This window comes from Tiliqua scincoides, chromosome 4, assembly GCF_035046505.1.
Source record: "Tiliqua scincoides isolate rTilSci1 chromosome 4, rTilSci1.hap2, whole genome shotgun sequence".
Lineage (NCBI taxonomy): Eukaryota > Metazoa > Chordata > Lepidosauria > Squamata > Scincidae > Tiliqua > Tiliqua scincoides.
The window spans coordinates 26,728,678-26,749,070 of record NC_089824.1 but is presented as its reverse complement, the minus strand read 5'-3'; the positions used below and the strand labels follow the sequence as shown (position 1 = coordinate 26,749,070).

At 43.8% G+C, this 20,393-nt stretch overlaps 1 protein-coding gene across 2 annotated transcripts in view; it reads left to right on the top strand.

The window, feature by feature from the left end:
- Positions 1-4,202: 4,202 nt before the first annotated feature.
- MTDH (metadherin) overlaps positions 4,203-20,393 on the top strand; it is a 35,509-nt gene continuing 19,318 nt past the window's right edge. For both annotated transcript variants that reach the window (XM_066625686.1, XM_066625685.1), the window contains exons 1-4: positions 4,203-4,788; positions 18,352-18,456; positions 19,133-19,217; positions 19,941-20,117. In XM_066625686.1, coding sequence (XP_066481783.1) covers positions 4,390-4,788; positions 18,352-18,456; positions 19,133-19,217; positions 19,941-20,117 — 766 coding nt within the window. In that variant the 5' untranslated portion in view covers positions 4,203-4,389. The remainder of the gene's footprint in view (positions 4,789-18,351; positions 18,457-19,132; positions 19,218-19,940; positions 20,118-20,393) is intronic.

Sequence of the window (20,393 nt, the reverse complement as noted above, 5' to 3'; positions counted from 1 at the left end):
TACATGGACATATATAAATTAGAATAGATCAAATGTCAATGTCCAGTTCGTCCAGCCATTCAAGGACAGGGTTGCCTTCATTGAAAAAGTCAGACCGTGGGCCAGTATACGCCCTCCGTTTGCAGCCAGACACAATGTGGTATATGGTTTGGCGGGGGAACTGTGTAGGTAGCTCCTTCAGACACAAATTCGGACAATACAGAAGGTCCCAACTTCAAGTTACAAACATCTGACTTAAGAACAGGCTTTGTTGGGGCTTTGAAGCTGATACATCTGTGAAGACATTGGCAAAACAATAAGCAGAAGCTGCTTGGAGAGAACTGGAGCTGCTCAACAACTTTGAAAACAGCAACCCCTTGCTGTGGCAATGGGGAAAGACAACAACTCAACAACGGGGCAGAAGGGAGGAAAGGATGAAGTAGTCAGCCTGGCCAAGGCTGACTGGGCACACAGAGAGCTGAGATATCGCAAGGCGCAGTGGAGCATTAAGACTGTATGAAGAAAAGTGGGCCCTGAATGGAGGTGATGCCAACAAGAGAATAACAAAGCCACCTCTTATCATTACCAAGCTAGAAAGGAGGGAAGGGAGGGTTAAAGCTGAGTTTGATCAAGGCCCCCTACAGCTGCCTTCTACTCTCTTTAAGAAGCAAACACAGAGAAAATTGTCACATTCCCCAATCCTTCCCCCACCAGCCTGTGTGATGCAACAGTGCTAATAAAGCACACACTGCATCCTATAGTGGGGTGTGAGTGTGACAAGCCAGCCCCAGAGAGGTAAGTAAAAATATTTTTACTTATCTCTCTGGGGCTGTCTTGTCACACACTCACACCCCACTATAGGATGCAGTATGTGCTTCATTCATGCTGTTGCATCACACAGGCTGGTGGGGGAAAGATAAGCCACCAGGCTGCCAATAGGTCTCCTTTGCCAGATATTTAGCAGGCCCATAGGATTGGGCCTTTAGTGTAACTAGTTCACAGACTCTAAAGTTCTAGGAAGTCACTTTGAAGACTTCCAAGGATCAGCAGATATGCAGGATGTAAACATGAGTTTTCATGGTCCTGAATACTTAATTTTAAGTGTTGAACTTTCCGTAGATCAGTGTTTCTCAACGACTGTCCTCCGCTATACCACTTTACACGGTCCACCTATTGGAAGCACCACTGGAAGTAACTGGTGATGAAATCATCGCCAATTACTTCTGGATTGGGAGGCCAGATGTGATGCAACAAACATCAATAAGAGGCTAAGGGTAGATAAAGGAAGGCTTTTTCGAACACGCGAAACACGCACACTGAAGCTCTGCCCACTGAACCAAATCTCCTACCACTATTTGTTGTGTTGTGTTCCTGGTCTCATTACCCAGTGGCAGGGGTCCAGGGGTCTCGCAAGTACCACCAGACACTATCTCAAGTACCACTGGTGGTACCCATACCACTGTTGAAAAACACTGCCATATATCATATTCAACAACAGATTTGTGAATCACCATCTTCAACTTTCAGAAGCTCAGCAGGCAACCCATCCTTGAAACTGTTGGGCAATAAATGCTTGCTCACTAGTTAGTGAGTTAAGAAATCACTTACAGGGATCTCATACCTAGAGCAACTGTTAAATATGTATATCCAAATATTAAGAACTCTATAACTGAAACTGGAATATTGACAGTGGTACTACTTCCTCAATACCCCATTCTGATCAAGAAAACAGAGTAGAAACTCAAAGATCTCATTTAGACATCACATTCTAGGGTTTGGTGGATCAGAAACAAATGACAAGCCTGAGCAATCCTTCGTGTAAGCCTAGTTTAATAGATTTCCTCAATTGCTAAACCACAGTCTACTGTGGTATCTGAAACTGTGGTTTGAAAACTCCCTATAAACCAAGATTAAAAGCCAGATACAAGCCTAGGAATGCTGCCATTTGCAATGCCTATAATGTCACCTAATCCCCAAAACCTGGGCTGATAAGATCATAGTCTTTGAAAAATTACAACTAGATCTGAAATAAGTAAACACAAGTTTGAAGAGTCTACCTTTCATGTATTTTTTAAGGAAGACTGTGAAGCTGTTTTCAGTTGTATTTACAGATGAAGAATCTAATCATGAAAGAGACTTGCCCATTTCAGATAAAGCAGTAAAAGTACAAATGCTGTGCATTCCTTTTTTTTCTTGTTTGCTTTTCAAGGTACAAAAGAAGAACTCAGAAATAAGGGAATTAAAATGCAGTGACTATGTGGAACATTAACAGTTGTTGAAACGATGAAGTAGTGCTGAGAATATGTGTCATGATCTCTTTGAAGATGAAATTTTTGTAGATGTGTGTGTGTGGAATTAAGAATAAGTGGAAAATAACAATGATGAAGAAATGGGAAAGTGCACAATGAGTCCCATATGACTTTTTGATGTGTTATTTTAAGACTATCACAGCCAAATCCTATGCACACTTGCCTGGGAGTAAGCTCCATTGACTATAATGGGACTTACTTCTGAGTAAACATGCATAGGATTGGGCTGTCAATCTAGTTATAGCACAGAAAATATATATTATATACATGTGGAGATTAGCTATGCCATAGAATAGATAATGTGTGAAACCAGTTTTAGGCTTTGGTCTGAAAGTCCCCCAACTGCATATCTTGTTCTGCAGTTCTGGGTACCCTGAAATGACTGAAAAGGTTTGGGAGAGCAACCCTTGAACTTCATTTCTAGGGAAAGTCTAGCAAATGTCTTTGCTACACACATATTATATGTAAGGTCTCTAGCAGCCTTGGAGCACAGGACCCCAATTATTATTAATTATTAATAATTTAAAAATAATAAAATATTTCTTTCTTGATCATTTTTTTTTGCCCAGTGGGTTGTGATAAATTGTCATAATTAAAAGTGGGTCCTGATGCTAAAAAGCTTGGAAAGCACTGGCGCATACCATTTCTCACAATGGCAGCTTTCCCCCCAAGCTGGGTCCTTTCTTTTTTCAGGACTTCAGTTCACTTATCACAATATTGAGAGTATCCGGCATTTTTCAACTCTCTTCAAGTGCCTGGGTTTGATCTGGGTTACTAGAAGCTTTTGGGGAATCTGGGAGCAGACATTAGAGCTGCCTGTTCACCTAAAATGTGGGGGTTTGTTTAAATCCGTGGTCTCCAAACTTTTTGACCAGAGGGCCACATCAAATATTTGGTGTGGTGTTGAGGGCCAGAAAAATAATTTACATATAAAATTTAAATAAATAAATTTGAGATGGAACTTAGATGAGTGAATAAATGAATGGGCTCATTCATTCAACCTCAATGATCCTTGGAACACATTCCAGACACAATCAGAGCACAGTCCTGTTCATGTACAGTTGAGTGGTCCAGAGGCTTTCAGGGGACAAGAGGTTGGCCACAGGCCTGATAGAGGCTTGCCATGGGCCGCATCTGACCCCTGGGCCAGGGTTTTGGAGACCCCTGGTTTAAAGGAAGAGTATGGGAGGCAGCTTGGACTTTTACTTTCTTTAGCAACTGGCCCAAAAGTCACAATAAAAGCCCCTCAGAGCCACAGCCTATGCATGTCTACTCAGAAGTAAATCCCATTCTAGTCAAAGGGGCTTACTCCCAGGAAAGTGTGGACAGGCTTGCAGCCTCAGGGCCTCATTCTGGGCATGTCTACTCAGAAGTAAGTCCCATTCTAGTCAATGGGGCTTACTCCCAGGAAAGTGTGGACAGGATTGTGGCTAGCGCCAGGTGCTCCTGTTTCTACTCAGGACGCCCCAATCTGTCAGAGCCAAACCCAAGACGAGGCCTTGCCTCCTGACCCCGCCCTCTCCAGATCTGTGTAAGTCTTCCGAAGTCCCTGATTGGTGCAGAGGAGAACGGGCGGCTCCACCCCCGCCGAGGAATCACTGCCACGTCGAGGTTACTTGCGGCTCCTCCCCCGCCACCCCGCCCATCCAGGGGAGGCGTGACGTGCCCCACGGACCCAGCCCAGTAGCCTTCCCTTCGCACCAATCAGAAAGCAAAGGCGGAGAGCCCAGCCGCTCACAGTCCTGCCTGTCAAACGTAGGCGGAGCCTGTGCGAGGAGAGAGGGGCTTGCGCGCACGCTCGGCCGGAGGCTGCCCAGCAAACGGCTCCTCGGCTGCCACGTGACCACCCCCTCCAACCGTCGTCCCATGCGCGCGCTCAGCCCGAACCCCCGCATGCGCAGGAGCGTTGCGGTCGGCGGCAGCGGAGGGGTGACGTTGCTCTCTGGCCGTGAGGGACTTTGGCAGAGCCGAGAGAGGCGCTCGCGGCGTCCGCTGCTTAGGAGCCGAGGGAGCCCCGAGCGGGGGGACGGACCCGAGGGCTCCTCGTAGGCCGAGGGAGATGCGCACGGCCTGACGCGCTCGTCCGGGCCCCGCTCCAGCCATGGCTGCGCCGAGCTGGCGAGAGGCCGTGGCCCAGCAGGCCGAGGAGGTCTCCGCCCGCCTGCGGGACGTGCTGTCGGCCGGCGTGGGCCTGCTGCGCACCGAGCTGGGCCTGGAGCTGCCGCCGGGCCTGGAGCCCCAGCGCCTGCCCACCTGGCTCGTGCTGCTGCTCGCCTCGCTGCTGGCGCTGCTGCCCTTCTTGGGGCTGCTCTGGGCGCGCAGGAGGCGCCCCGGCAGAGCCCCCGAGGCGGGCGAGGAGGACGAGGAGGAGGAGGCGGCGGCGTCCCTGGACCAGGCGGGCGGCAGCGTCCCCGGCAAGGCGGCCCCCGCGGTGCTCCTGCTGAAGGGCGAGGACCAGAAGAGACGGAGCAAGAAGAAGCCGCCGGAGAAAGCGGGCAGGGTGAGCGGCGGGCAGTGGGCCGAACCAGAACCAGGGCAGCCACTGAAACTCAGTGCTGGGAGAGCAGGACAGGCGAGAGAAAGTGCCACTTCACCCAGCGTGTCACTCCGTGGTACTCCTTGCCACAGGGCGTGGTGACGGCATCTGGCCTGGGCGCCTTTAAGAGGGGACTGGACGGGTCTCTGGAGGAAAAGTCCATACCAGGTTGCAAGCCAATGGGTTTCAGAAGTGGGCTACGTCAGAATGCCAGGTGCAGGGGAGGACACCATGATGCAGGTTGCTTGTCCTGTGTGCTCCCCGAAGCATCTGGTGGGCCGCTGTGAGATACAGGAAGCTGGGCTAGGTGGGTCTTCCACCTGTTCTGCTGGGGAAATTCTGATGAACTTAAGCCATTTCTGCCCAGTGTTGTGTATATGTAACAGGGACCAAGTATTTCTTTATCTAGCAGGGGGTTAGTGTGTGGAACTCCTTGCCACAGGGTGCAGTGATGGCACCTGTCCTAGATGTCTTTAAAAGGGGATGGGACGGATTTCTGGAGGAAAGGTCCATCCCAGGTTACAAGCCATGAGGGGCATGTGCAACCTCCTGACCTTAGAAGTGGGCTACCTCAGAATGCCAGGCGCAAGGGAGGGCACCAGGATTCAGGTCTCTTGTTGTCTTGTGTGCTCCCGAGGCATCTGGTGAGCCACTGAGATGCAGGGAGCTGGGCTAAATGGGCCTTTGGCCTGATCCGGCAGGGTTCCTGTTAGGTTCTTATGACAGGAGGGGGGCGTGATCAAAGAAATAGGCAGAAGTCACAAATGGGGACCCCAGGTTGTGCTCAGTTCTTGATCCAGCATCACTTACTTTATGGCCTTCACTCACATGTTATGTATGGTTCTTCCATGTGCATAATGATGCATGTGTGTTTTTTTTTCACTGACTGGGTGATGGTCTGAAGTGGTTCTCTTTTTCTCCTCCTCCCGTGCTTCAAGTAAGGTTTGAAGTAGGACTGGCAAACATTGCAGCAGCTACTGCCACAATTTTAACATTGTATTTGTTTACTGATTTTTTTATTCCATTTCTCTCCCTATAAAGCAGTGATTTACATTTCTCTCTCTATAAGGAGGTGATTTTCAGCCACTGTGCCATGGCACATTGGTGTGCTGCAAATGATCCACAGGTGTACCATGGTAGTTTGGGGGAGGATCATTTATTAGTAGGGCCATTGGGGGATATGAGCCCCCCCACCAGCAACATTGTGTGCCCTGTCTATTTTTTTAAAAAAATTGATGCTGTGCCTTGATAATTTTGGTGTCTTGTCAGGGTGCTGTGAAATGAAAAAGATTGAAAATCACTGCTCTAAGGGGACCCAAAGCTGCTGTGCCATTTACAGTTCTTATCACTGAAGTAAATCTTTGAGGCCTTTACTTCTGACATTACACTGCTCACTTTACACTTATACAAACAGTTATTTACAAGTTTTAACTCACCATAGCAGAGTTACACCAATTCTCTTCTTCTCGGTGCATGTAGATGCAATAAATTTTTCTTGGGGGGGGGAGTGTGTGTGTGTGTGTGTGTGAGAGAGAGAGAGAGAGAGAGAGAGAGAGAGAGAGAGAGAGAGAGAGAGAGTGATTTCTATGCAAGGATCAGTATTTGGGTTTGAATCCCCCTATATAGAAAGTATAAAGAGCTAAATTGAATTGGTAATGGTCAAGGAATTGGTAATGGTCAAGATTAGGGGTGCCCAAACTTTTTGGCAGGAGGGCCACATCAGCTCTCTGACACTGTGTGAGGGGCCAGAGAAAAAAGGAATTAATTTACATTTCAAATTTGAATAAATTTACATAGAAGAATATATCAGAGATGGAACTAATATGAATGAAGGTCTTGCAACAGCTCAAGGCCTATAAAGGTCATTGCACAAAGCAAGCCTAGCTTTTCCTTTGCTGCCGCTGCTGCATCACAGACATGAAGCAGCAAGCAGAGGAAGGAACTCTCATCCCACAGCTCATGAAAAAGGTCGAACAGTTGGCCATTAAGCTGAGAGCAGTTATGTCAGGTCAGTGTGGGCTCCAGCAAGTCTCCAGAGGGCCGGAGGCTCCCCGCAGACCAAATTGGGAGTCCTTGAGGGCTGCAAGTAGCTCCAGGACCAGGTTTTGGGCACCCCTGGTCTAGATGAAGATGAACAAACTTAAATTCAGTTCAGACAAGATGGAGATGTGAAGGAGGTGGTGGTTCTGATTGTAGGAGTAAGGTATGGTTCTAATGTTCTAAAGGGGGTTACATTATTTTTTGAAAGAGCATTCTGGGGAAGTTCATCAGTTCACTTTTATTTAAAACCATTTGTGTCCAGTGCAGCATATATGTAACGGACCAAATATGTACACTTGTGGGCCATGCAGAAATGGGTTCACACAACGGTGGAATCTATAACCAGGTTCACATCGACTTAATTAAAACATATGTATTCTACTTTTCCCAAGGCAGCTTAAAAAGTTCCACATTAAAAACATAACAAACAATATATGATCTATAAAAACAATAGACACATGTATTAATAAAACTAATGGTTCAACTGTTTTGACCAGAGAGCAGATATGAACCCCTCATGCAAAAATGCCAACTGGAACAAAAGCCATGAGGGAGAGGGTAGTTCTTAATTCCTCCAACAGGGAATTCCATAATTGTGGTGTCACTACAGCAAAGGCTCACCCTTGCTCTGCCCTCCCTCTAACTTTGGACAAAGTCATCTGTGTTTACTGCCTTAATCAGTGGTTCCTAAACATACCTTGGTCACAATGACCTTCTTTCATCGTGCCTTATCACAGTGGTGCCGGCTGCCAGCTCTCTTCCAAAATCGTATGAGATCTCACGAGATCTTGGGCCAGCCAAGATGGCAACTCCTGGGACAGTCAGGAAGCAAAAGCTATCTGGGTCATCGTGCAGTGCCCCTGTGAGTTTGCCATGGTGGCTGAGGGCGCTGTGGCATACAGTTTGGGAACCTCTGTCCTAAACAGATTGTAATAAGAGGCAACTATATCCCATATTGGTGGTTTTCAGCCTTTTTCATGCCACGGCCCCAATAAATAAATAAATACAGTTTGAGACTGGGAACCCACTGCTGGTCACGCACCCCCCTCCTGGGACCCTATCTGCCCACTTTCTGTCCCCGTAATGCCCTCCACTGTAACCAAATATTGTTATTAGATAGCAGAAAATGTTATCGTGAAGCTTGGCACTAGTGAAATCTGTTTTGACACAATTGCTAAGAACCTGAGCAGGATTGGGATACAAACTCCTGGTACCTAAAGAGGAGACATCTGGTGTACCTCTTTATCTGGCGTTCTAGTCCAGTGGTCTTCAACCTTTTTCATTCCCATAAATTGCTGCAATCCCACAACTGAGGCTTTGTAACCCCATTGGGCTCCTAACCCCAAGATTGAGGAACACTGTCGCATATGAACTATTCCATACGTTTATTTAGAACATCAGAAGGCCAAAGAACCTCATTTGCAAGGCTCAAGACTACAAGGAATAGGGTCTTCCCAGTGATCTTTTCTCTCTGGGAACCCCTTCTGAGAGAAGCTTGTCAGACTTGCTCTCCATTATTTTGTAGGCTGCTTGGGAGAATGTTAGTTGCAGAGCATCTTTTGGTGTCTTAATCCTGAATCTTAATCCTAAACTCTTAATGTTAGATTTTATTGTTACTATAATTTATTACATTTAGTAATCTTTTCTAGTATAAATCAGAAAATCACTACAAAGATTATACATAAAATTCCTTGTTATATCACACAAAATGGTTAATAAAACTAGATGTGTCTCACAAGGTTAATAAAACTAATGTTTAAAATAAAATTGTATATCTGGAAATAATTGGCATTACTTGTATTATGAAAATATTTCCCACTACTAATAAACTTGTCCCATCTTTTCTTTAATCCTTAAGTAAGTTTTGTATTCATAAGAGGAAATTCTTATGCTTTTCTCTTTTCAAGCCATTATCTACTTGAGGTTCCAATGCATCATCAGTATTTTTCGTAAAGTATAGAATCCTGATTGCTGTAACTGTAAAATGCCAACTTATGGTATTGGATCATTGGTGCCAGTTAGAAGAAACAAGGGATCTAATAACCCAATATCTTCTTGATTAAAGGACTGTCATCAGGTGTGGGGGGAAAATACCACTATCCAGAGGTTTGGCATAATGATGCTTTCTACACATACAGTAGTACTGCTACACCAATATCTGAACATATATGTGGCATTTGTAGGAGCTTGGATTGTGGGAATTTACTTTATGATGACTAGACAGATATAGCAACCTGATGTTGTGGAATTCTCTCTGTTCATGTTCAAAGAAAAAAATTTTTTTTTGGTACATGAATCTTCCCAATCCTGCATGGGAATTGTGCATATTCATGAGTGTCTTGAACTCAGCCTACCATATAATTTTCTGTCTGTTTCTTTCTTATTCATGTTCTAATGATAAAGATTCTTCTGAATCTAAAAAAAAAAAATTAAACACAATATAATCTGAAAAGGAGTTCAATAAACTTAAGTTGATGGTTGTCAAACGTTTTAGCACCGGGACCTACTTTTTAGAATGACAATCTGTCAGGACTTACTGGAAGTGACATAATCAAGCAAGAAACAATTTTTAACAATTCCCCCCTTAGAACAAAATTTGAGTGAGCGTGTAAGAATAAATTCTCCCAAGCAGTTGCTGATCCGTTTAAAACAAAAACAAAAACCAAAGGCTGTAATCCTAGTAAGTCCAATTGACTGCCATTGTTGAAGGCATGTATTTAGTAGCCTACAGCCTACACTACAGATTTAGTAGTGTACAGATCTAACATTTCCCCAAATGCACATATCAAAGGAGCATCAAGTCTAATATACTAAAAATAAAATGCGCATGAAGATGAATGGGGACCCACCTGAAATTGGCTTGTGGCCCACCTGGCAGGTCCCAATCTACAGTTTGAAAAACACTGAACTAAGTGATTATCACTACTTGTTCTTGCTTGTTGGCATCCTTCAGTCTCGGAAGACTATGGTGTCGTGCTCTGAATAGTGGTTCTGGAATAGAGTGTCCTCTCCAGTGCGCGAAGCCTGGATATGGAGGGTAGACCCATGCAGCAAATCCCCTCTCTCCACGTCGCTGAAATGGTCCAATGGAAAGGCAGAAGCCAATACGGTTGGTTCCAGTGGCATCGCAGGAGTTGCCAGAACGTGACTGTGTTCAGCCATGAACTGCATCAGGGAATCTGGCTCTGGATTTTGCCTCGAGGTTGACTCCTGAAGCCTTTTCCACTTGTTCTTGACTACTGTAAGATGTATTCGACTAGAAAATTTCCATATTGGTAGAAATTTATTTTCCACATTCTACCACATGAATGTGGTTTTCCACATTTCTACCACATTGGTAGAAATTTATTTTCCACATTCTTACATCTACTGTAAGATGTATTCGACTAGAAAATTTCCGTATTGGTAGAAATTTATTTTCCACATTTTTATACTGCCCTTTCTCCAAAAAGCTCAGGGTGGTGTACACAATTGCTCCTCTCCTTTTGTCCTAAGAACCCTGTGAGGTAAGTGAGACTGAGAGAAAGTGACTGCCCAAGGTCACCCAGGAAGCTTCATGACTGAGAGAGAGTGATTTCTATGCAAGGATGACTGAGAGGGGATTTGAACCTGGATCTTTCCAGGTCTGAGTCCATCTCCCAAACCATTACACCACCCTGGGTCATCATATTTGTATTTAGAATTTTATTAGGTAAATGGTTCCAGGGCCTGCTTTTGACAATGGGTGAGCTGTACGTTTGTTAAATCACACTGTTGCCTTTCTTTTGTACTTTCTAATTTATATGGCAATTCTATGTACATTTACTAGGGAGTATGTCCCATTAAACTCAGTGGAGTTTACTTCTGAGTAGATATGCATAGGCTGGCACTGTAAGGCTGAGAGAGGCTAAACTATCTTGTAAGAAGATGGGCTTCTGAGAAAAAAATACACTAAAATCTTTAAAATCTCATAATGGGAAAACTAGCCAGTGTTTCTCAAACTGTGGGTCAGGACCCTCTAGGTGGGTCACGAGGCAATTTCAGGTGAGTCCCCATTCATTTCAATTTTTTATTTTAATATATTAGTTTTAAGGCTACCAAGGTATGCGACTGCTAATGGGGAAATGTTACAGCTCTGTACTTTCAACAGGCTACTATGTATATACTTTTAATAATGATGGTAAATGGGACTTACTCCTGGGTAAGTGTGGGTAGGATTGCAGCCTAGGATTGTTAAAAATTTTCCTGCTTCATGATGTCACTTCTGGTGGTTCCTGACAGATTCTCATTCTAAAAAAGTGGGTCCCAGTGCTAAACATCTGAGAACCACTGAATTAGATGATAGTTGCCCATCCTCTGCTCTTTGGACTGTCTCTATTCTAGTCCTTGAGCATTCTTTGGAATAATTTGCTCTTAACTTCCTGAAGTTACTATTCTCCATTGTTGTGAGTTGACCCTGATAGAGCTGAGTTGACCCTTTTAAACACAGAGTTGAACTGTGGCAGCTGAGTATGTTTCACTGTCCCATGTCACATTCAGTGCTGTTCTAGTGGTCCTGACTATCAGGAGCAGCTTTTCAAGGGTCACAGGACATTGCAGTGGAAAAAGAAACTGGTAAGTGCCTCTGTGCAAGCTTGCTTCTAGTCACACTTCTCAGTTTCCAAGCCAAGGTGTCTAAATTAAATTTATTGACTTAGACTTGCAGCCAGTGATTTGGCTGACTTCAAATGTGTCCTCTTGCCCACTTACGTCATTTCACAGGCATACAGTCCTTTTGCCTTTCCAGCGCTCCTACGTATCCAATCTCACTTTCAGTTTTGAATCAGCAGCACATATTACTGAAGCCCTGTATGTGCTTTTGCTCAACTTACTGGTTAGATTTCAAAAGTTTAATGCTGATTCAGAAGACAGTCAAGATAGTACTGGGAAAAATTAAAAAAAAACTTCAGATGGTGTGAGAACATACTGTATTTTTCGCTCCATAAGACGCACTTCCCCCCCCCAAAAAAAGTGGGGGGGGAGTGTGTGCGTCTTATGGAGCGAATACTGCAAAAAAAGTGCACGTTGGGGACCTTGATGCCGTGGGGGAGCCTGCAGCCAGATCAGAAAGGGAAGCCGGGGCTGGGCTGGCTGCTGCCCTCACGCCGGCGAGAGCTCACCTCCCGCCCGCCTCTCGCTCCACCCGCTGCCGGGCTCGGCTGGGAGCCGCCGCCGCCAGGAGATGCGCTCCCGCCGAGGCTGGAGTCCCCGCCCGCCCCTCGCCCAGGTAAGACCGGCGGCGCCCAGCCGGGAGTGCGCCTGCCCCGTCGGGCAGCGCGCTGAGCCGCAGAACTTCCCCGCTGCTTGGCAAACTTCGTGGCCTTCGCCGCGGAGGGGCTGCCGCCACGGAGCCACTGCTGGTGCTGCCGCCCGGGGGCGCCAGCGGGGCTGTGGGGCAAGCGGCGGCGCACGTGCCCGGCCCGGCCCACTCTCTGCTTGCCGGCGTGCCTCCTCCCGTGGGCATGCCCGGTCTCTGCGTCAGGCGGGCTTTCTTGGAGCCGGCCGGGCACCCAGAGGAGGGACGCTGCCTGTCCGCCGGAAGAAGGGGGCTGGGGCGCTGCCGCTCCGCCGTCCCACCTCGCAGGGCTGTTGGGAGGAGGCAGCGCTTCTCCCGCGTGGGGTGAGGATCCCCCCCTCCACAGCAGCTCTGCGCACGAGTCGCCCTTCACCTGCTGCTGCCCGGCTCCACAGCTGCTGGGACCGCGCGTGGCTTCGCCCACCCGGGCGGCACCCCCAGGATCCTGTTTTCCTCCTCTAAAAACTAGGTGTGTCTTATGGTCAGGTGCGTCTTATGGAGCGAAAAATACAGTAATCAAATTTGCCTATAGGCTTTTTCATACCTATTTATTTAGATTCATATTTTGCAATGAGGCAGCTTACAAAAAATGCCAATTTTGAAATGGCTAAGAACAGAAGCACAAATCAATCAATACAATTAAAATAGTGGCAGCAGCAAAGCAGTACAGAAAGTAAATACAAAACAGTAATAGTAAACCAAAAGCTGAACGGAATGGGAAAGTTTAGCTCAGGGGTATCAAACTAGTTTCATATAGCAGGCCAAATAGCATTTGTGATGCCTGGGGAGAGCTGGAAATGTTGTCATAATCAAATTATTTGATTTTTCTCTGTAAACCGCTTTGTGAACTTTTAGTTGAAAAGCGGTATATAAATACAGTTAATAATAATAATAATAATGCAGGAAATGTCATTCAGCAGGTCATGACCAGAAATAAGCACTTCTTTCTAGCTGCAAATAGTAGAAGAGAAAATATGCAGATATTTTCAAGATATGAGAACCCAATTATTACACAGGTTGTTCTTTCAGCAGTGATATCACAGCTCAGCACCTGAGAACAGTTGATGGGGATGCTGAGAGAGCCCAAGGGCCAGATAAAGAGCTTCCAGGGGATGTAGCCGGCCCAGGGGCCTTATGTTTGACATTCCTGCTTTAGCTGATGCCAAAATTTATTTGTATAGCATAGTAAATGATACTATATTATCAGAAAAAAATTAACCAAGGAAGGCACCAATGTCTAGTCCTGTGGGAGAGAGTTCTATAACCTGGGTGTCACTGCAGAGAAGACATTTTAACACATTTAATTTTAACACATTGCAGGGTAATGAACTGGCTGGTAGTGGCTCAGGCAAAGTGCCCAAGTCTCATCCCAGCTAAATGTTCCAGTTTGAGCATAGTGTGCTGTTGAACAGTTGCATGACAACGATAGGAGGTGTGACCCCATGGTGCTTAATATGATTGCTTCATATTTTAGTTCAGGTTTAGTTTGGGGTCCTCATTACATTAATGTGTTTATTCCTAAACATGTTCTCCTATATCACTTTGTGGATGAGAAAAGGGCAAATTTCAAGACCTGAATGCTTTACAGGTTTTTTTATATAATGTTTGGTATCTAGCCTAGGGACTAGATAATTTAAATAAGCTTCTTTGTTCAAGTACCTATTACTGGCTTCCAAGCAGAATTGTCATAGTATCTAAACTTGAACTCAACTGTATGTTCTGTGTGAGAAATGGTATTGAAGGTATTTGGAAGTCCAGTGTGAAATATAAAGGTTAGATTCTTTACACAATTTAAGTCAAGGATTAGATGTAATTTTAGAAGGGGCTGTTTTGCAGCTCTAGCCATTTCCAGGCTCTCATGTTGTAAACTGAGAATTTGAAGTGAACTCAAACTACTATAGTTATATTTAGAAACTTGATTTTATGACATCGGCAACTTAAAGCTCTTACATTTGAGAACAGAGTCGTGTTTAAGTGTCTCAAGTATATTTTTCAAGGAATTATACAGGAATATAGAAAATATTTATCTTTGCCATCAAGTGGAATGTCTCTGAATTGTCACAATTTAAAAAAATAACTTGAAGTTTCCATAATGCTTAATACCTTCTGTTGCTTATCAGAAGTGAGCATAGTTTTCATCTATTCAAGTGACTTCAGAGCGAACCAAATGGTGATTAAAGTATTAGAGCGTGTTTTCATTTTAATGCACTAAATTAAAGTGCATTATAAAGTGCATTATAAAGCTATTTAAAGGAGATTAATCTGCTTTTGTGAGGGGAGGGGGGAATGAATTCACCAGAGTCTGACTGGAGAGACAGGGAAACAGAAGCATTACTTATGTTACTAACAGTTACTAATAAAGTTACTAAAGAAAACAGAAGCATTACTTACGTTATGTTACTAACAGTTACTAATAGAGTTACTAAAGTTGCAAGTTACTAATAAAATACATTTATATTTTTAAGGGGAGAGCAAATAGGCAAAAGCAGACTTAAATTTAGAGGTAAACAGAAAACACAAACATTTAACACAACTAACTAGAGATGTAGCCCTGCCTAGGAAGCACTTGTTTCAGTTTCTTCATTAGCCTCCAGGGATGCTAGTAGGGCAGTCAGCAATGGGCAGATAACCTTGATGTATATTGGAACAGAATGTGCCCTGCCCTGAAACAGAGCAAACCAATTCCTTTTGTGATGATGACTCAGGGTTCTTTCCCCACCCCCAATTCTGATTGAATGCTTAGCGGTGGGAATATTGTATTCAGCTCATTGAACCTCCTCTTTTGATGGAGGCTCAGATGAATGATTTTGACTGGGGTGGGCAAACCCCAGCCCACAGGGAGTTCCTAGTTTCCAATGAGACTCTGGCCTATTGGAGACTATTGGAGCCCAAGTTGGCCCATGACTGCTGTGCACACCTTCAAGATGCAAGCTGTGGGCAAAGTTAGAGTAAGACCTTTTATAATTTCCATGTGTTTTTTTTCTTTTCCATGGGCATTAATTCCCCTCCCCCATTACCTCTAAACAACTTGTGTTTCTGCATGTTTTCACTGTGCCAGAGGTGTGTGTGTGGTAGACAGTTCATAGTTGTCATGTAGTTTTACATGCCTGTATTATAGTTCTTGTGTATTAAATAAGCTTAGTAAAATCCATTCATTCATATAAGTTCTGTCTCTAATATATTCATTTATGCCAATTAGATTTATTCAAATTTGAAATGTAAATTACAAATTCTTCCCCCCCCCCCCGGCCCCCAACACAGTGTTAGAGAGATGATGCGGCCCTCCTGTTGTGGCCCTCCTGTCTTGACCAGTAGCCAGGTGTTAGCAAAACTCAACAAGGGGCCAGTGATTACTCCCCGACCCATTGTTTCTCTAATGTCTGGTGTTTCCAATACACATTCTAGTAAGCTGCTCCTGTGTATATGCCCAAGTTTACAGAGGTCAGGATGGCAGAGATGTACAAGTTGACTCATCTCAATCAGCACCATTTCATATATGCACACAGATTTTTCTCTTAAGCTGTAGGGTCCATGTTTGTCACATGTGATTTAAACTTTTTAGAAATGCCTGTTGGTTCCATCTCTGTTGTGCTATGAGTTTTAAAATGCATGTAAAGAGCCCTAGATGTATGGCTTACCTTAAAAGAATTGCAGCTATTTTAATCAGAACAAACTCTATAGGGCAGTGGTTCTCAAATTTTGAGGGAGCATTACTCCCTCAGTAAGTTCTTGCGGGGGAGGGGCTAGGGCAGTGATGCAATCCCCAGGATCGCGTCACTGAGGGGGGCCTAGGGGGGTTGCTTTGCACTTTTTACAATGTAGGGCTTCAGCAGCACCTCCTGCAAAACGGAAGTGCTTTGAGCCTGCTTTGATTGCAGTTTCCAAGTGTCCGGGAGTGTTGCAGAGGGCTGCGCAGGGCTCCCCGCACCTCCTGCAGCCTGCTGAAGCCCTACACTGTAAAAAGTGCAAAGCACCCCCCTTGCCCCCCTTAGCTACTCAATCCTGGGTTTTGCGTTGCTGTGTCCCTCCCCTTCCCCTGCCCCTTAAAGGGCCAGGGAAGTGTTACAAGAACTGGTCGGTTGCAATCCACCAGTTTGAGAACCACAGCTATAGGGAATTATCACTTGCCCCTCTGTCTTCAGTGAGACTCTTAAGCATAGGAATGTAGTCAGTAGGTCTTTAACTTTTTGACTGGGTCATGCTCATAGTTCTTGTTTCAGATCATTTTATCAGCAGTTAAATGAGGTATGGATTAAAATGGTTTGTTACTACCTTCTTGTAGTAACAATTAAGATACGGAAACTGTAAAAAAATATACCCAAAGGAGGCAACCAGAATGATCAGAGGTCTGGAACATCTTCCTTTTGAGGTAAAGCTACAGCATTTGGGGCTTTTTAGCTTGGAAAAAAGTCAGTTTGATTGACTTGATATGTTGAGACTTAAAAGATTATACATGGTGTAGATAGAGATAATTTTAGCTCTCTTTCGCAATAGGGGAACCAGAGATCGTTCAGTGAAACTAATTGATGGGAGATTTAGGATAAACCAAAGGAGGTACTTCAGACAGTGCCCAGTCAGTCTGTAGAATTTATTGCCCAAGGTATGATGATGGTCACAAGCTTTGATGGCTTTAAAAGGGAATATGCTTCTGAATATCAGTGGTAGGAGAGAATTATGCCTTTTTTCCTGCAGCTAGTGAGACCAGGACTAGGCCTAAGTAGGCCTTTAGCTTTATCCAGCAGGACCTTTTGTATAATCATATAGAAATGGTAATTGTGGGAGATGAATATAACTACAGTAATGTCTTAAGATTCCCTGGGAAGATGTAACATGTGGAATTTGCTTTATAGCAGCTACTCAGGGTAATGACTCCAGCCCCAATCCTAAACTCACCCAGAGCTGGCACTGAGCTCTAGCGCCAGCACTGGGTGCTGTAAACGTGCCGTAAAGCATGCGTACTGCACCTGTTGAGTAGGGAGCACTGGCGCTGGGCCCACACCAGTCTGGCGCTGGGCCTAGCCCCGGCAAGAGGAGGATGCACTGCTACGGGAGGTAAGTGAGACCATCAGCCAGAGGTGCAGCCTCTGGGGAGCCCTGCTCTGCTGGCTCCTGAAATCTGTATCGAGCTGCAAGGCAAAATAGCCAGCACAGACTTGAGAAGCACCATTGCTGGACTTGGGGCTTTCCCCGTGGGAAGGGGACAAATCTCCCCTTCTTCTGAGAAGACTCCTGGCAGCCTTCCAGTACCTGCTGGATGCAGCAGTAGCCACTTTGGTGCCACTGCTCCAGGACACTTAGGATTGGGCTGCCCAACCCTTGGGAAGATCATTCCACACACATTCGGTTTAGTAATCAAAAAGCCCCTCTTTTTGGTCACAACTCACCTCTGAAAGCAGGGACATTAAACAACCTGTCCCCTCCTTTGTTTTGTTTTGTTTTTGGCATTTCCTACACTGTAAAGTAAATAGACAATGTACAAATACATTTTCGCATCTAACTGTACTGTTGTTTCCAATGCCCTTTCACCTGGACTCTTATAGCTGAAAACATTTTAAGATTAATATGTCTTATGGCTTTGGACTACACATAACTCAAACTTTAGCAGTTCTTTATGGGAAACTAATCCATCTTCTAAAATCAAGCAGCTCTCCTTGCATTGCTTTTTTTTTTTGTCCATTGCTATAAGATTTTGGAGTTGTTTCTATTTTTTATTACAAGAATTTTAAGCTAGTACTGCTCTGGGTAGATAAATTGTACTGCCTTAAATTGATAAAGCACTGACTCCAATAGAAGAATTTAGTAAAATAAAAGACATTTATGTAACCCTGCTAATTGGGTAAGAGGCACTTTTTCAAGTGGGTGCTCCTTTTTTTAGCAGGGGGAGAGTAACTGGCCCACCTCACCCCAGCACTGTCTCTTTTAGTGGCTGTCTGCTGGTATTCATTTGCATCTTTTAGATAGTGAGCCCTTTTGGGACAGGGAACCATTTAGTTATTTGATTTTTCTCTGTAAACCGCTTTGTGAACTTTTAGTTGAAAAGCGGTATATAAATACTGTTAATAATAATTATAATTTTGCAGAAATAAACAGTGAAAGTGAACAGTGAAATTTCTAAGATTTGTAGTTCTATGTACATTTTCCAAAATTAATGTGGCTTAATTTTGTGTTTTCAGCTTAATGGTCAACCTGCTCATGAAGTGCCTGAAGATGAAATAATACAAACTCTTCGAAGAGAGAACATAAAGCAGCCATTAGATGCAGAAAAGAAAACTGAAAAGGTTCAGTTATCGCAATTTTCCATCTCTGACAAATAATATCATTTCTAAATTGGGAGGGTTGAGAGTAAAAATGCAGAGCAATTCTGCTATTTTTGGCTGGCTTATGTAGGCAGGCAAAATTTGTTCTTGCTTTCAACCCCACCCTTCCCAAGAGAGAAGAGCGATAAGGTCTTGTCTGATGTTACACAGTCAATGTTTGTGCCCTAAAATGTCTGCTCTGTAGCCAAAATACGTAGAATAGTTTTTCTCTTGCTATTTTTTATTTTCATTGCTTTGCTAGAATAGTATTTCTATTCTATTTTCTCTTTGACATTACTTTTTGAGTTTATAATAAAATTCATTTTGCATGAAAAACACCCAGTACTTGACACAGTTGTCAACAATTTTGCATTTAAAAAGACTTTGTTTGCAACCATTAAACAACATGTCTTGCACATTTGCACCCTGTGCTCTTGCTTTTTGACAGTTTGGAGCCCTTTAAATTCAGACATTACTCTGTGATACATTGCAGTTCTAAATTACTTCAGATTCATGCCTGCTACTCATTGAAGCATCTCTTTTACTGTAATTCCATTGTTCTTGCTGCCACACATGAAGTACCATGCATTTTTAATAATTAATTAAAAATATGTTAATATCATTTAAATGAAAAAAAAATGTTTGCTTTTTCTTTTAGTCAAAGAAGAATAAGAAGAAACCAAAGGGAGATGCTAAAGCAGTTCAGGACCAGTCACGTGTTGATGGAAAAGAGGCTGATGAAGGTACTGAAGAGTTAAAATAGAAAGATGTGTGTGCACACTTACAGTTTCTTTAAATGTATGATTAGTAATCCTACAAAGTAATCATAGTAATCATACAAAGAGAACCACAGATCTCTTCATATAGTAATAGGTCAATTTTACTGGTTATATGTGGAGTAGAAAAACTCTGGTTTTAGGCATAATGTTGTAATATACAGCTGTGTTGTGAATATTGGGTAAGACTCAATTTTAGTTCTCTTAAAATTGAGAGATCAGATCTGAATTTGCATCACATCTTTGATATTGGGAAAGTGTAAACCACCAAGCATTTTGGAAGGTTTCTGAAAGAGATCCATGTTTCATAATTATCAAGACAGGAGAAAAATCTGAGCCCTGAAATGGGAAATCCAATAAAGGTGATGTGCATAGCTGCTAGAATAAAAATTTGTCTTTAGTAGTTATTAAAAACTTCATGTGTGAGGTTTCAGATCAGCTGAAGTATGCACCTCTAGTGAGGACATTCAGAAGGGTGGAGGGATAATGTTTGAGATGGCAGTGTCAACAGAATATGGAAGATAGACCTTGACTATATTGTTGAAGCTAGTTAGTGCTGTCTTGTGGTTGCCCTTGCAAGGAAAGATTGGTATTGGTGAACAAGTTCTCCAACATTACGAATAGGTTTCCCCAGTAAATAGTTTAGAAATCAAATTAACTCATTAATGCTGCTTTTTATGACTTATTCAGGAGCATGGGAAACAAAAATTAGTAACCGAGAGAAACGGCAACAGCGTAAACGTGACAAGGTACTGACTGATGCTGGATCAGAATCAAATCTACCAGGCATGGAAAATTCAGTTACACTATGCACTGAACAACTAACACCTGCAACATCATTTTCAGTTGGTCCCAGAAAAAGCAGAGGTATATACGTGATTGTTCTGTTTTTCACTTCTTGGTTGAGGCTAGGGAGCACTACTTTAAAGAACAAGAAAAACAATTCAGCCTTTTTGAATGGAAATGGTAATTCCTCTCTTTGGATTTTAAAAATGCGTGAAAAAAAAACTTTTTGACTAAAATACCTAGCTCTGAGCTCTCAATAGCTGAGAAGTTATGGAAATATGGAGAACCTAGTGGTGTTTTGGGCAGCCCGATCCTGAGCTGCCTGGGCCCGGCGCCGAGGCTCGGCGGCACCGAGAA